The sequence below is a fragment of the Papio anubis genome, chromosome 12 (genome assembly GCF_008728515.1).
Source record: "Papio anubis isolate 15944 chromosome 12, Panubis1.0, whole genome shotgun sequence".
Classification (NCBI taxonomy): Eukaryota; Metazoa; Chordata; class Mammalia; order Primates; family Cercopithecidae; genus Papio; species Papio anubis.
The window spans coordinates 40664681-40676974 of record NC_044987.1 but is presented as its reverse complement, the minus strand read 5'-3'; the positions used below and the strand labels follow the sequence as shown (position 1 = coordinate 40676974).

The window sequence follows — 12294 nt, the reverse complement described above, 5'->3', positions numbered from 1 at the left end:
GGAAGAAGGCGAGCGGTGGGAGGAGACGCGACGCGGGGGCGCCATTTTTCTCGCCGCGCAGGGAGGAGCGACTAACGTGGGCGGAGCTGTAGCTCGCGTACTCTGAGGAGGCGGGGTTGGCGTAGGCGGAGATCGGGACTCCGGTGTTTTGCTTGCGTGACCGATTCGGTGAGTGGAATAGCCAAGAACATTTCGGCAAATAACAAAAAGAAAATGTGCGGTCAATTGTGAGTGGATGAGAACTGCGAGGAAACAGCCTCTCAGCCCGGGTCGTTTCCGGTGGTCTCGCGTTTGCTGAGCTGTCGCCTGGCTTTCTAAACCTGGTCCCGAGTGTGTGGTGAGGGTGACGGGTGGGATGTGTGCCTGAGTGTTTTGTCATCCTGTGTCTACTTTTGCCTTCAAAATCCTTGTGTGTGAAAATATTCGGGAAGGTTACTCGAAGTTTGTAACCTTTGTGCTGGACGCCAGTGTTATTCCGTAGCACGCCCAGGTCTCCTCCCCACCTTTGCACCTGTTTCGGGAGCGCACCCTTTCTGCCTCCCAGGAATTGGCTAACACGTCACAAGTGAGACCTGTGGAGGATTTCTTTTTCCTAAGTTTCCTCCTACATCCCCCCGCCTCCCACCATTAGTTCCTTGACCGGTTCCTGAGTTAAGATTAAGCAGTGTAGGCCGGGCGCGGTGGCTTAAGCCTGTAATCCCAGCACTTTGGGAGGCCGAGGCGGGCGGATCACGAGGTCAGGAGATCGAGACCATCCTAGCTAACATGGTGAAACCCCGTCTCTACTTAAAAAAAAAAAAAAAATTAGCCAGGTGTGGTGGCGGGCGCCTGTAGTCCCAGCTACTCGGGAGGCTGAGGCAGGAGAATGGCGTGAACCCGGGGGACGGAGCTTGCAGTGAGCCAAGATCGCGCCACAGCACTCCAGCCTGGGCGAGAGTGCGAGACTCCGTCTCAAAAGTTCACAAAAAAAAAAAAGATTAAGCAGTGTAAACTAGTTTTGGTGGGGTTTTTTTCTTCGAAAGTTTTTTGTTTTGTTTTGTTTTTTGCTTTTTTTTTTTGTTTGTTTGTTTTTTTGTTTTTTTTTGAGGCCGAGTTTCGCTCTTCTTGCCCAGGCTGGAGTGCAATGGCACGATCTTGGCTCACCACAACCTCCGCTTCCCGGGTTCAAGCGACTCTCCTGCTTCAGCCTCCCAAGTGGCTGAGATTACAGGCATGCGCCACCATGCCCGGCTAATTTTTTTGTATTTTTAGTAGACACAGGGTTTCTCCATGTTGGTCAGGCTGGTCTCGAACTCCCGACCTCAGGTGATCCGCCCGCCTCGGCCTCCCAAAGTGCTGGGATTACAGGCCTGAGCCACCGGCCTCCCAAAGAAATTTTAAAAAGGAATGAACTGGTTTGATTTTTCTGGTTTCAAACTTCTGTTTTCATAAGGTAAACCACAAAAACCAGTAAAGCTGTCTAGTCTTATTTTATAGTTTACATCATTTTAGGATAGAGCGTGCCTTAAAAGTAATCTGGTCTCTTTACCCTCCTTTGCTCCATAGATTGGACAATTTCGGGGATAAGAAGTCTGACACTGCATTTGATCCACAGGGGCTGGGCAGTGACTAAGCTCCAGGACTGGTATAGCATGTCCCTCACTGCCATATTCAGCAGCAAGCCTAGCTGTGTAATTTGTGAGGCTCAATGCAAAATGTAAATGCAGCGTCCCTTGTCCAAAAAGAAGGGGAAAAGTGGTATTAAAAGGAAGGAACAATTAACTCCTAATGCAGAATCACTGAAATTTCACATTTCATTTTTTGTTTGTTTGTTTGTTTGTTTGTTTTTGTAAGAGACGGAGTCTTGCTCTGTCGCCCAGGCTGGAGTGCAGTGGCCCGATCTCAGCTCACTGCAACCCCCACCTCCCAGGCTCAAGAGATCCACCCACCTCAGCTTCCCAAGTGGCTGGGACTACAGGCGCCCGCCACCACACCCGGCTAATTTTTGTACTTTTAGTAGAGACCAGGTTTCACCATGTTGGCCAGGCAGGTCTCAAACTCCTGACCTCAAGTGATCCACCTGCCTCGGCCTCCCAAAGTGCTGGGAGTACAGGCGTGAACCACCGCGCTCGGCCACATTTCATATTCCTTTGTTTGTTTTATAGAGACGGTCTTGCTCTGTCACCCAGGCTGGAGTGCAGTTGAAGCAAGATATTTCTCAGACCCCTTCGCGGTTCTTGGGGCTGCGGTGTCTCCCTTTCTCAGCCCGCAGCTCTCGTCTCCTCGCGGGAGGGGGCGCGAGAGTGAATGAGGTGGGAACTGGAGTGCTGGAAGCCAGGAACTCCACTCACTCAGGCCTGCTGCGCCCCACCCTTTATGGGAGGGTCCGTGGGGGTGAGCAGATGCTGGAGCCCGAGCGAGTGGTCTCCTGCAGGAGCGAATTCCATGCAGGCCGTGCGGCTGTGTCTGAGGGATGCCCGCGACTCCTGAAGACCCACAACCTGTCTCACAATCTGTCATGGTTGTGAAAAGTTGAGAGAATGTCTGCACAGGGTCTAACGGTGTCTGGTACACAGTGTGCACTCAAATGGTAACCAGTTTAGTTGCGATAGTTGGTCTACCCCTTCAGGTGTTAACCTCTGCAGCTCCATTTCCTTTCTAGACCCTATTTCTGGGCCATCGCCTCCCACCAATTAGGCAGGAAAATACTGTTTGCCTCTATCTGGCCCAAGGCTGTGTTCCTGGAGTTTATGTGAGAACCTAACCCCTTTCTCAGCTCCAACTGTAACCCTCTCCCCACCTCCAACACACACATACACGTGCTACCACACTGCCTACAGTGCCATCACCCTGCCTGAAGTTCACCTCATTTTAGGATTGGGCGGGCCTTCATAATTTAAATTTTATTATGAAAAAGTGATAGGCTAAGGAACTCATTTAATTGTTTGTCTAAATGTCAAATATAGAGTAGAAAGCTCAAATATCTGTTATAGAAATACTTGAGAGTCCTGTATGCACTGTTATCCACAACCATTTAAACACTTATCCACAAATCCCTAGTAAGGACCCCTAATAAGTACATTTCTAAACCAGTTATTCAAGCTACATCCTCCCAGGATTGGACTTTGTTTCTACTTTGGTAGGGGCATAAATAAACAGAAACAACTGACCTAACTTTTTACTAAAGAAAAGAGATAATAAAGGGAATACAATTAAGATTACATTTGGATTTTAACTTGTGTTTTTATTCCTACTGCCAGCAAAAATATCTAAAGTGCTTTTATTATCATTATAAATGAATATACTATTCATTGTGCAGATTTTGACGTGTTCATAAATAAGTACCCAATGTTTGTTTGATAAAGAATGTGATAAAATGTTAACATTTGGGAAATCTGGTGAAGAATATACAGGAATTATTTGTATGTAATATCTGTTAATCTGAAATTATTTAAAAGAAAAAGTTAAACTGTCTCATTCCTGAACAATTATAAATTATTCAACCCAAAACTGAAGGGGGCCTGCCCCTCCACTCGTGTGGGTATTTCTTGTCAGGTGGGACAAGAGACTGAGAAAAGAAATAAGACACAGAGACAAAGTATAGAGAAAGAACAGTGGGCCCAGGGGACCGGCACCAGCACTGGTCTCCGAGTTCCCTCAGTATTTATTGATTACTATTTTCACTGTCTCGGAAAGGGGAGTATGACAGGACAACAGGGTGATGGTGGGGAGAAGGTCAGCAGGAAAACGTGAGTAAAGGAATCTGCGTCATAAATAAGTTCAAGGGAAGGTACTGTGCCTGGACGTGTACATAGGCTGGATTTATGTTTCTCTTTACCCAGACATCTAAGTGTAGCAAAGAGTAACAGAGCAGTATTGCTGCCAGCATATCTCCCCTCCAGCCACAGCATGGTTTTCTCCTGTATCAGAATAGAACGAATAGTCGGCTTTACACGGAGACATTCCGTTCCCAGGGATATGTGGGAAACAGAGGCCTTCCTCTTATCTCAACGGCAAAGAGGCCTTCCTCTTTTACTAATCCTCCTCAGCACAGACCTTTTATGGGTGTGGGGCTGGGGGACGGTTAGGTCTTTCCCTTCCCACGAGGCCATATCTCAGGCTGTCTCAGTGGGGGGAAACCTTGGACAATACCCAGGCTTTCTCGGGTAGAGGTCCCTGCAGCTTTCCGTGGTGCATCATGTCCCTGGTTAATAGAGAATGGAGAATGGCGATGACTTTTACCAGGCATACTGTCTGCAAATATATTGTTAACAAGGCACATCCTGCACAGCCCTAAATCCCTTAAACCTTGATTCAATACAGCACATGTTTCTGTGATCACAGGGTTGGGACTAAAGTTACAGATTAACAGCATCTCCAATCAGAACAATTTTTCTTTGTACAGATCAAAATGGAGTTCCTTTTGTCTTCCTTTTCCGCATAGACACAGTAACAGTCTGATCTCTCTTTTCCTCACACAAAACTATGTTTAAAATAATTTAAGTATGATTATGTAAGATTTGGGGGCCAGGCGTGGTGGCTCACGCCTGTAATCCTAGCACTTTGGGAGTCCGAGGCAAGTGGATTGCTTGAGCTCAGGAGTTTGAGACCAGCCTGGGCAACGTGGTGAAACCCCGTCTCTACTAAAATACAAAAAATTAGTCGGGCGTGATGGCACACGCCTGTAATCCCAGCCACTAGGGAGACTGAGACAGGAGAATCACTTGAACCTGGGAGGCGGAGGTTGCAGTGAGCCAAGATGGTGCCATAGTGCACTCCAGCCTGGGTGACAGAGCGAGACTACATCTCAAAAAAAAAAAAAGAGATTTGGGACGCTTTATAAACAGTTATATATATTTGGGAGATTAGATTACATATATTAAATCAAGAACAATAAAAGCTAGTATTTGATAAAGTACTGAAGTAAATGTAACATCCTAAATGTATGTAATAGAATGGTTATAGAGGATATGTTGTTGAAAAGTACTGGAACTAGAAACCCAGTTTCTAAACAACCTACAAATCTTTGGAAAATTAGAAAAAAAAATTTAGAAGAATATTTCAGATGACTGAAGATCACCTTTCCACTTGCTAAATAGGCATGTTAAGGGCAGAGGCCACTCAGATTAATGAAGTGTTCTATTAACAATTTTAATGAGAACTCCTGCAGTACTCTTAGAAACACCCTTAAGAGTCTTGTCTGTGTTCCCTGTTGTGATTGGCCTGGAGTAGGATACCTGTCTACCTCATATTACTTGTATTTTTCCCTGCCTTCGTTTTATCTCCCTCTGGTTGCACACTTCATCACTGAACACTTAAGGTAAGATACTAATCTCTGTGTATGTGTACTTATTTGTTACAAAGTATACTTGGCATATATTTTATTTTTTAGTTGCAATGATAGAAAAGCATATATTTAACTATCAAATTATAATTGGGTAGATTATCAGAATTGAACATTAAATCTGTTTACCAAGAAAGTATATTTATTTGTAAATGAAAATAAAAATTTGAATTTCAAAGGCTAATCATTCCATAAAAGTTTCCATTCGTATTTGTAATTTAAATTTTATTTTGACAAAATGATAGTCTAAGAAGCTCATTTAATTTTTGGCCTAAATGTGAAATATAGAATAGAAAACACATATCTATTATAGAAATACTTGCGATCCTATATGTACTGTACAAATCCTATATGTACTGTTATCTACAACCATTTAAAAACACTTATCCATAAACTCTTAATAAGTACCTTTTGCTTCAAGACCTATATTCCTTAGACCAACCATTAGAAAATTGGATGTTCACTCCAGCTATATGATTTTAAAAAAGAAAATGAATTGGCCGGGAGCAGTAACTCACACTTGTAATCCCAGCATTTTGGGAGGCAGAGGTGGGAGGATCGCTTGAGACCAGGAATTCAGGATCAGCTTAGGCAACATAGCAAGATCGTGTTTCTATTAAAAAATTAGTTTTAAATTTTAAATTAAAATAAAATAAAGTATAAGTATTAAAAGGTCACTTGTCTGTTTCTCACTTGGAATATTAAATACTAGAAGCTGTGTTTGCCTTTTTGTGAAGATAGAAACCTAAATGCCCTTTTGTTCTGTTTATATGTTTGAATGCTAAAGGTTCATTTCCAAAACAGAAGCAGTTCATACTTGGTGCACTGTGGACTCTTGTGATAATTAACCAAGAGTAACTCTATTTGTCCAACCTTACACCTAAAGAAGAAAGAAAATGACTTGTGCTGAGTTTTCTTTTCATGTACCAAGTCTAGAAGAGCTTGCTGGAGGTAAAAACAATATTAACTTTGGATTTTTAAAAATTATCCCAAGAGAAAATTCTTTTAAAAAGATTCTAAGATCTATCTATATCTTACTACTTACCTATATCTATATCTTACTTATCAAAATAATACTTTTGGTATGGAATTCATTTTCCATTTCAGTTTCTGTTCTGTCCCATTTTTATTGAGAAAATCCAAAATTCTGTCCCCCCAAAAAAACTAAAATTATAATTTATAAATTCTTTTTTCTTTCACTTATAGATTATTGATGATACCAACTTTACAAGATGTAAATGATTAGTAATCCAAGACTTAAGCATGTGTGATGCCCAAAGAGTTGCACAATTTTGCTTTACTTTTTTCACTTACATTATTCTTTAAATGTATATTCTACTCTTGTATGTTAATCGTATTCCCAATATAATTCCCCCACACCACTGATAATGACAGACTGCCAGTGAACTTGCTTTGATTTCTCTCTGTGTTTATTTTTATATATTTCACCTTGTTCAAACAAGTATTTAAGGCAGTTTCCCAAGATAAATTAGGAGGGAAGATAGGCAAAAAAAGGAAAACAAAAACAGGCACACAAAATGAAGCCAGGAATAGTTCTTATCCAAAACTATAAAGTCTGTCAGAATACCAACCTTTATTTGACAACCTCTAGGTTCTGTTCTGATGGTAACTATATACCTTCCCTTGTTTCTCAAAATGTGTTGTTCTGGTAGTTTGTCATCCTGATAAGGTCGAAGTCAAGAAATAGACTCATTTTTGCTTTGTTGTAACTTTTTTTATAATCTTATAATAATCTTATAATCTTTTTTTCCCCCCTAATTGAATGGTAGCTAGTAAACAATCTGTATTGTTTGGCCTGTATTTCTTTTTCATCAATCTGTCTTCCCTAATATGACAGGGTAGCTAGGAATTTTTTCTTTTTCTTTTCTCTTTTTGTAGACATAGGATCTTGCTCTATTGCCCAGGATGCTCTTGAACTCCTGACCTCACTTGATCCTCCTGCCTCGGCCACCCAAAGTGTTGGGATTATAGGCATGAGCCACCATGCTTGGCCAGATTTTTTCTTTTATTACTTTTCTAGAACCTGTTTTCACTTTTGTGTTTGTTTCTCTTTTCCTTCTATATGTGCAGGATATATTCAGTAAAAGTAGAAATTTTATGGCCTGGTACAGTGACTCATGCCTGTAATCTCAACACTTTAGGAGGCCGAGGTGGACAGATCACTTGAGGTCAGGAGTTCAAGACCAGCCTGGCCAACATGGCAAAACCCCATCCCTACTAAAAATACAAAAATTAGCTGGGCGTGATGGTGTGTGCCAGTAATTCCAGTTATTCGGGAGTCTGAGCCACAAAGAATCACTTGAACCCAGGAGGCAGAAGTTATGTTGAGCCAAGATCGTGCCACTGTACTTCAGCCTAGGTGACAACGTGAGACTCAGTCTCAAAAAAAAAAATTGACCAGGTACAGTGGCTCATGCCTGTAATCTCAGCACTTTGGAAGGCCGAGGCAGGTGGATCACGAGGTCAGGAGTTCAAGACCAGCCTGGCCAACATGGTGAAACCCCGTCTCTACTAAAAATACAAAAAATACCTGGGTGTGGTGGTGGGTGCCTGTAACCCCAGCTACTCGGGAGGCTGAGGCAGAAGAATGGCATGAACCTGGGAGGTGGAGGTTGCAGTAAGCCGAGATCGTACCATTGCACTCCAGCCTGGGCGACAGGGTAAGACTCCATCTCAAAAAAAAAAAAAAAAAAAATTTGTAAGAACTTTTGATCCTTAAAAGTACATAGGGTGAGGCAGTGGCTCATGCTTGTAATTCCAGCGTTTGGGAAGGCCAAGGTGAGCAGATCTCTTGAGCCCAGGAGTTTGAGAGCAGCCTGGGCAACAAGCCAAAACCCCATTTTTATAAAAATTAGCCAAGCATGGTGGCACCCACCTATAGTCCCAGCTACTGGGGAGGTTGAGGTGGGAGGATTACTTGAGCCTGGAGATCAAGGCTGAGTGAGCCAAGATCATGCTGCACACCACTGCACTCCAGTCTGGGCGACAGGGTGAGGCTATCAGAGTGAAACTCTGTCTCAAAAAAAAAAAAAAAAAAAAAACCGTTGAGGCTAGGTGTGATGGCTCATTGTAATCCCAGCACTTTGGGAGACACAAGGCAGGAAGATCATATGAGCCCCGGAGTTCGAGACCAGCCTGGGCAATATAGAAAGACCTCGTCTCTACATATAAAAGAGAGAGAGGGAAATATTATCGGTCTTAAATTAATAACTTTGAGATACCTGTGCTTTTTTACGTTGTTATTGAGGTATAACTATCTACAGTAAAGTACACTAATCTTAAGTGTATAGCCTGATGAATGTTAACAATAGTTACACGTATGTAACTGCTATCCAGATCAAAATGTAAAATATTTTCAACATCCCAGAAGGCTCCTTTGCATACCTTCCCAGTCAGCCTTGATCCATTGCCTGTTTCTGAGATGCATAAAGTGAAGTAATATTGTATATAGTTTTTTGTGTCTGACTGCTTTGTTCAATATTTTGTCTGTTACCTTCACTGAAGTTGTTACATGTGATTACTTACTTTTCAAAAAGTTTAAATGTTCACATTTCAGTTGGTTTTTGGAATCTTCTTTCAAAAAAGAAGGTAATCCTCATCCTCACACAAGTGCAGGCTGTTTATCTTCAACAGTTGGAAATCACTGTAGAGGAAGTATTTATGTATCTTAGTCTACATTGTACTATATGATTATGTCTAATGTCTAGTTATATTCATTAATAAGACCATTTCCCCCTTTGTTTTTATTATACAAGTTGAGATTGGGAGTGTGTTGGGGGCACTTTTGATATGTGGTAGCTAAGTTTTTACATAATGTTAAATAATCTTATTCCTTGTCTTTATTAGTTATGCAGAAGGGGTTAAAAGATAACTTTGCTGATGTCCAGGTCTCTGTAGTTGATTGCCCTGATTTGACTAAGGAACCCTTTACCTTTCCTGTAAAAGGTAAGCAATTTTTGCAATTAGCTTTTGTTTTTTAGTCTAAATATTTTTTTTAAACTAGAATTATTTTTAAGGACATCTTAAATTATCTACAAATAAAGGATATTGTCACAACATTTAGGCTAAATTGTGCCAAATTTCTGTGCTCACTCTTCTGATATTAATTTCATTTCATACTCTTGTGGAAAAGGATTATGTTTTATGCAGTTATGTAACCTTTACAGATGATAGAATAGATATCCAATAGGTTAGAATTCTTTGTATCACATGAGAGTTTTGCTTTTAGTTGCTCAGACTGTTATGGAAACTGATTTTAATTTTTATGATTTTATTTATTCAAGACCAGAAGGGATCCTAAAAGCCTTGTATTTGAATAATCTATTAAAACTAATCCTTCAACAAATTTGCCAAGTGAGCATCCACTGTTTGAAGTGAGAAGGAAGGGAAATTAGTATTAGGAGAATAAAATAATTTGTCAGTGTGATAGATATTTATTTGATGTTTCAGTTTTTACAATAACACCGCAAGGTAAGTAGTAGCCCTGGTTTATAGATGAGAAAACTGAAAAGGAGAGAGGCTAGATAAGCTCAGTGTAAATCATAATCAGGATTCAAATGCAAGTCTGTCTCTTTCCAAAGTCTAACCCTCTCCCGTTATACCCTGTTGTGATGAGGAATTTGAGAATAAGCACTCAAAGTGTTCTTTTTATTATGTAATTAACATCTTTGCTAAAAAGGAGTTTGCCATAGAAATTCTGGACTCCAGTTCTGTCTTAAACCTGACTTTGAGATACATTAACATGGGGGCATTTGAATTGATTGTTTTTTGGGGGCCTTTCTAGCTTAAACAATCTTTTATTTTAAGTAGAGCTGTAAATTCTAGAAGGCTTGTGTACCATATGGCAATGTCTTTTAACCTCTTCAAAGCATTTAGCATCCTTTTTTTTTTTTTTTGAGACGGAGTCTCGCTCTATCACCCAGGCTGGAGTGCAGTGGTGCGATCTCGGCTCACTGCAAGTGCCGCCTCCCAGCTTCACGCCATTCTCCTGCTTCAACCTCCTGAGTAGCTGGGACTACAGCCCCCCGCCACCACAACCAGCTAATTTTTTTGTATTTTTAGTAGAGACGGGGTTTCACCATATTAATCAGGGTGGTCTCGATCTCCTGACCTCGTGATCTGCCCACCTCGGCCTCCCAAAGTGCTGGGATTACAGGCATGAGCCACTGTACCCGGCTAGCATAATACTTCTTTATAGTTTTCTTTTTTTTTTTTTGAGACAGAGTCTCGCTCTGTCACCAGGCTGGAGTTCAGTGGCATGATCACAGCTCACTGCAACCTCCGCCTCCCGGGTTCAAGCAATTCTCATACCTCAGCCTGCCGAGTAGCTGAGACTACAGGCACATGCCACAACGCCTGGCTAATTTTTTGTATTTTTGGTAGAGATGAGGTTTCACCGTATTAACCAGGATGGTCTCAATCTCCTGACCTCATGATATGCCCACCTCGGCCTCCCAAAGTGCTGGGATTACAGGCGTGAGCCACTGCCTAAGAATTTACATTCTATTAGAACAAAAAATTTTAAATTAAAAATTAAAAAACAATTTTAGACCAAAAAAAAAACAAAAACCACCCCAAAATAGATTTTTTTAAAGAAATAAGGCGTTAAAAACATTATAGAAACCTTACCCAATCCAAACTTTGGCCCCAGTTCTAACTCTTGCCCTTGCCTTGTATTACCTTTATGCCACCAACTATATAAGCCATGCTTGGTTATGATGATATTAGAGACACAGGTACTTAAAACAGGACAGGGGTTCTAGCTACTCATGTCTTCCAATCCCTGTTATTTGTAAAACTTTATGAGAATGGAGAAGTTATGTACTGTTAATAAATTAAATTCATGTCTTCTGGCATTTTATTATTAAATTAGATGTTTGCCTATTTTTAAGATGGCTTGTGTTTTTGTTTTTTGGGTTTTTTTTTTAGGCATTTGTGGGAAAACTAGAATTGCAGAAGTAGGAGGTGTGCCTTACTTATTGCCTCTTGTAAACCAAAAAAAAGTAAGTACTTTTACTCTGCATGTTCACATGAAGATTGTAGAAGTTGGGTTGATTACTCTGTTTATTATTAGAAGACCTGTTGATCAATTGGCAAGGAAGTGCTAATGGATCAATAATAAAAGGTAAACTAGGGACTTTGTACAAGTTGTGACTTAAATAATATTTTTTCTTCTTTTATAGGTTTATGATCTGAATAAAATTGCAAAAGAAATCAAGCTGCCTGGAGCTTTTATTCTTGGAGCAGGAGCAGGTCCATTTCAGACTCTCGGGTTCAATTCTGAGGTCAGCATGTATAAGAAAATTATTTTACTTTATTGATTTGACATTTGATTTGTCTTTTTGCTTTTAGTGCCAAAAATCCTACTTTCTGAGTGAATTATAAGTCTCTCTGCAGGTTTAATACTGCTTGATATAGATTTCTGCTATAGCACACACTCCAGCTGGACTAACTGTAATGGGGTACTAACTTATAGTTTTAGATTTTCTTAGGTTATAGGTTCAGCCTTAGATAAATGCAGGGTTCTATGGTATTCTGTTGAAGGTTCTGGATTATAAAACATTTATAGTCTTACAGGATTCCTAATTTCTCTATAAATCCTTGCTTTGGGTATGCAGGCAGCTTTGGATTAGAAGGTGAATGGAACATTGGTGATCTAGTCAACTTCTTCAAGACCAAATAGTAGGAAACCATCACAATAGTATGATGGTTATTTATAAAAGTTAATAGTTATTACTAATATACATTATTACCATATGAAAATATTACTGTTTCTTTGAATCTCATGAATACAAGACTTAAGTCTGCTCATTCTCTCATAACATCTTCAGATATGACTAATAGTCATACAAGTTCTTTGCAGAAACATTAATACAATTTGCCTAGTGTTCAAGTTAGGGAAAAAAGTTTAAAATTTAAAATAAGATATTTAATGCAAGTTATAGATACAC

General features: G+C 40.4%; 1 protein-coding gene across 1 annotated transcript in view; it reads left to right on the top strand.

Annotated features, from left to right (window-relative positions):
- Positions 1-72: 72 nt before the first annotated feature.
- The window catches only part of C12H11orf54 (chromosome 12 C11orf54 homolog), a 19781-nt gene continuing 7559 nt past the window's right edge, over positions 73-12294 (top strand). Inside the window, exons 1-5 of the mRNA XM_031653048.1 lie at positions 73-168; positions 6111-6274; positions 9191-9289; positions 11273-11346; positions 11527-11628. Coding sequence (XP_031508908.1) covers positions 6220-6274; positions 9191-9289; positions 11273-11346; positions 11527-11628 — 330 coding nt within the window. The 5' untranslated portion in view covers positions 73-168; positions 6111-6219. The remainder of the gene's footprint in view (positions 169-6110; positions 6275-9190; positions 9290-11272; positions 11347-11526; positions 11629-12294) is intronic.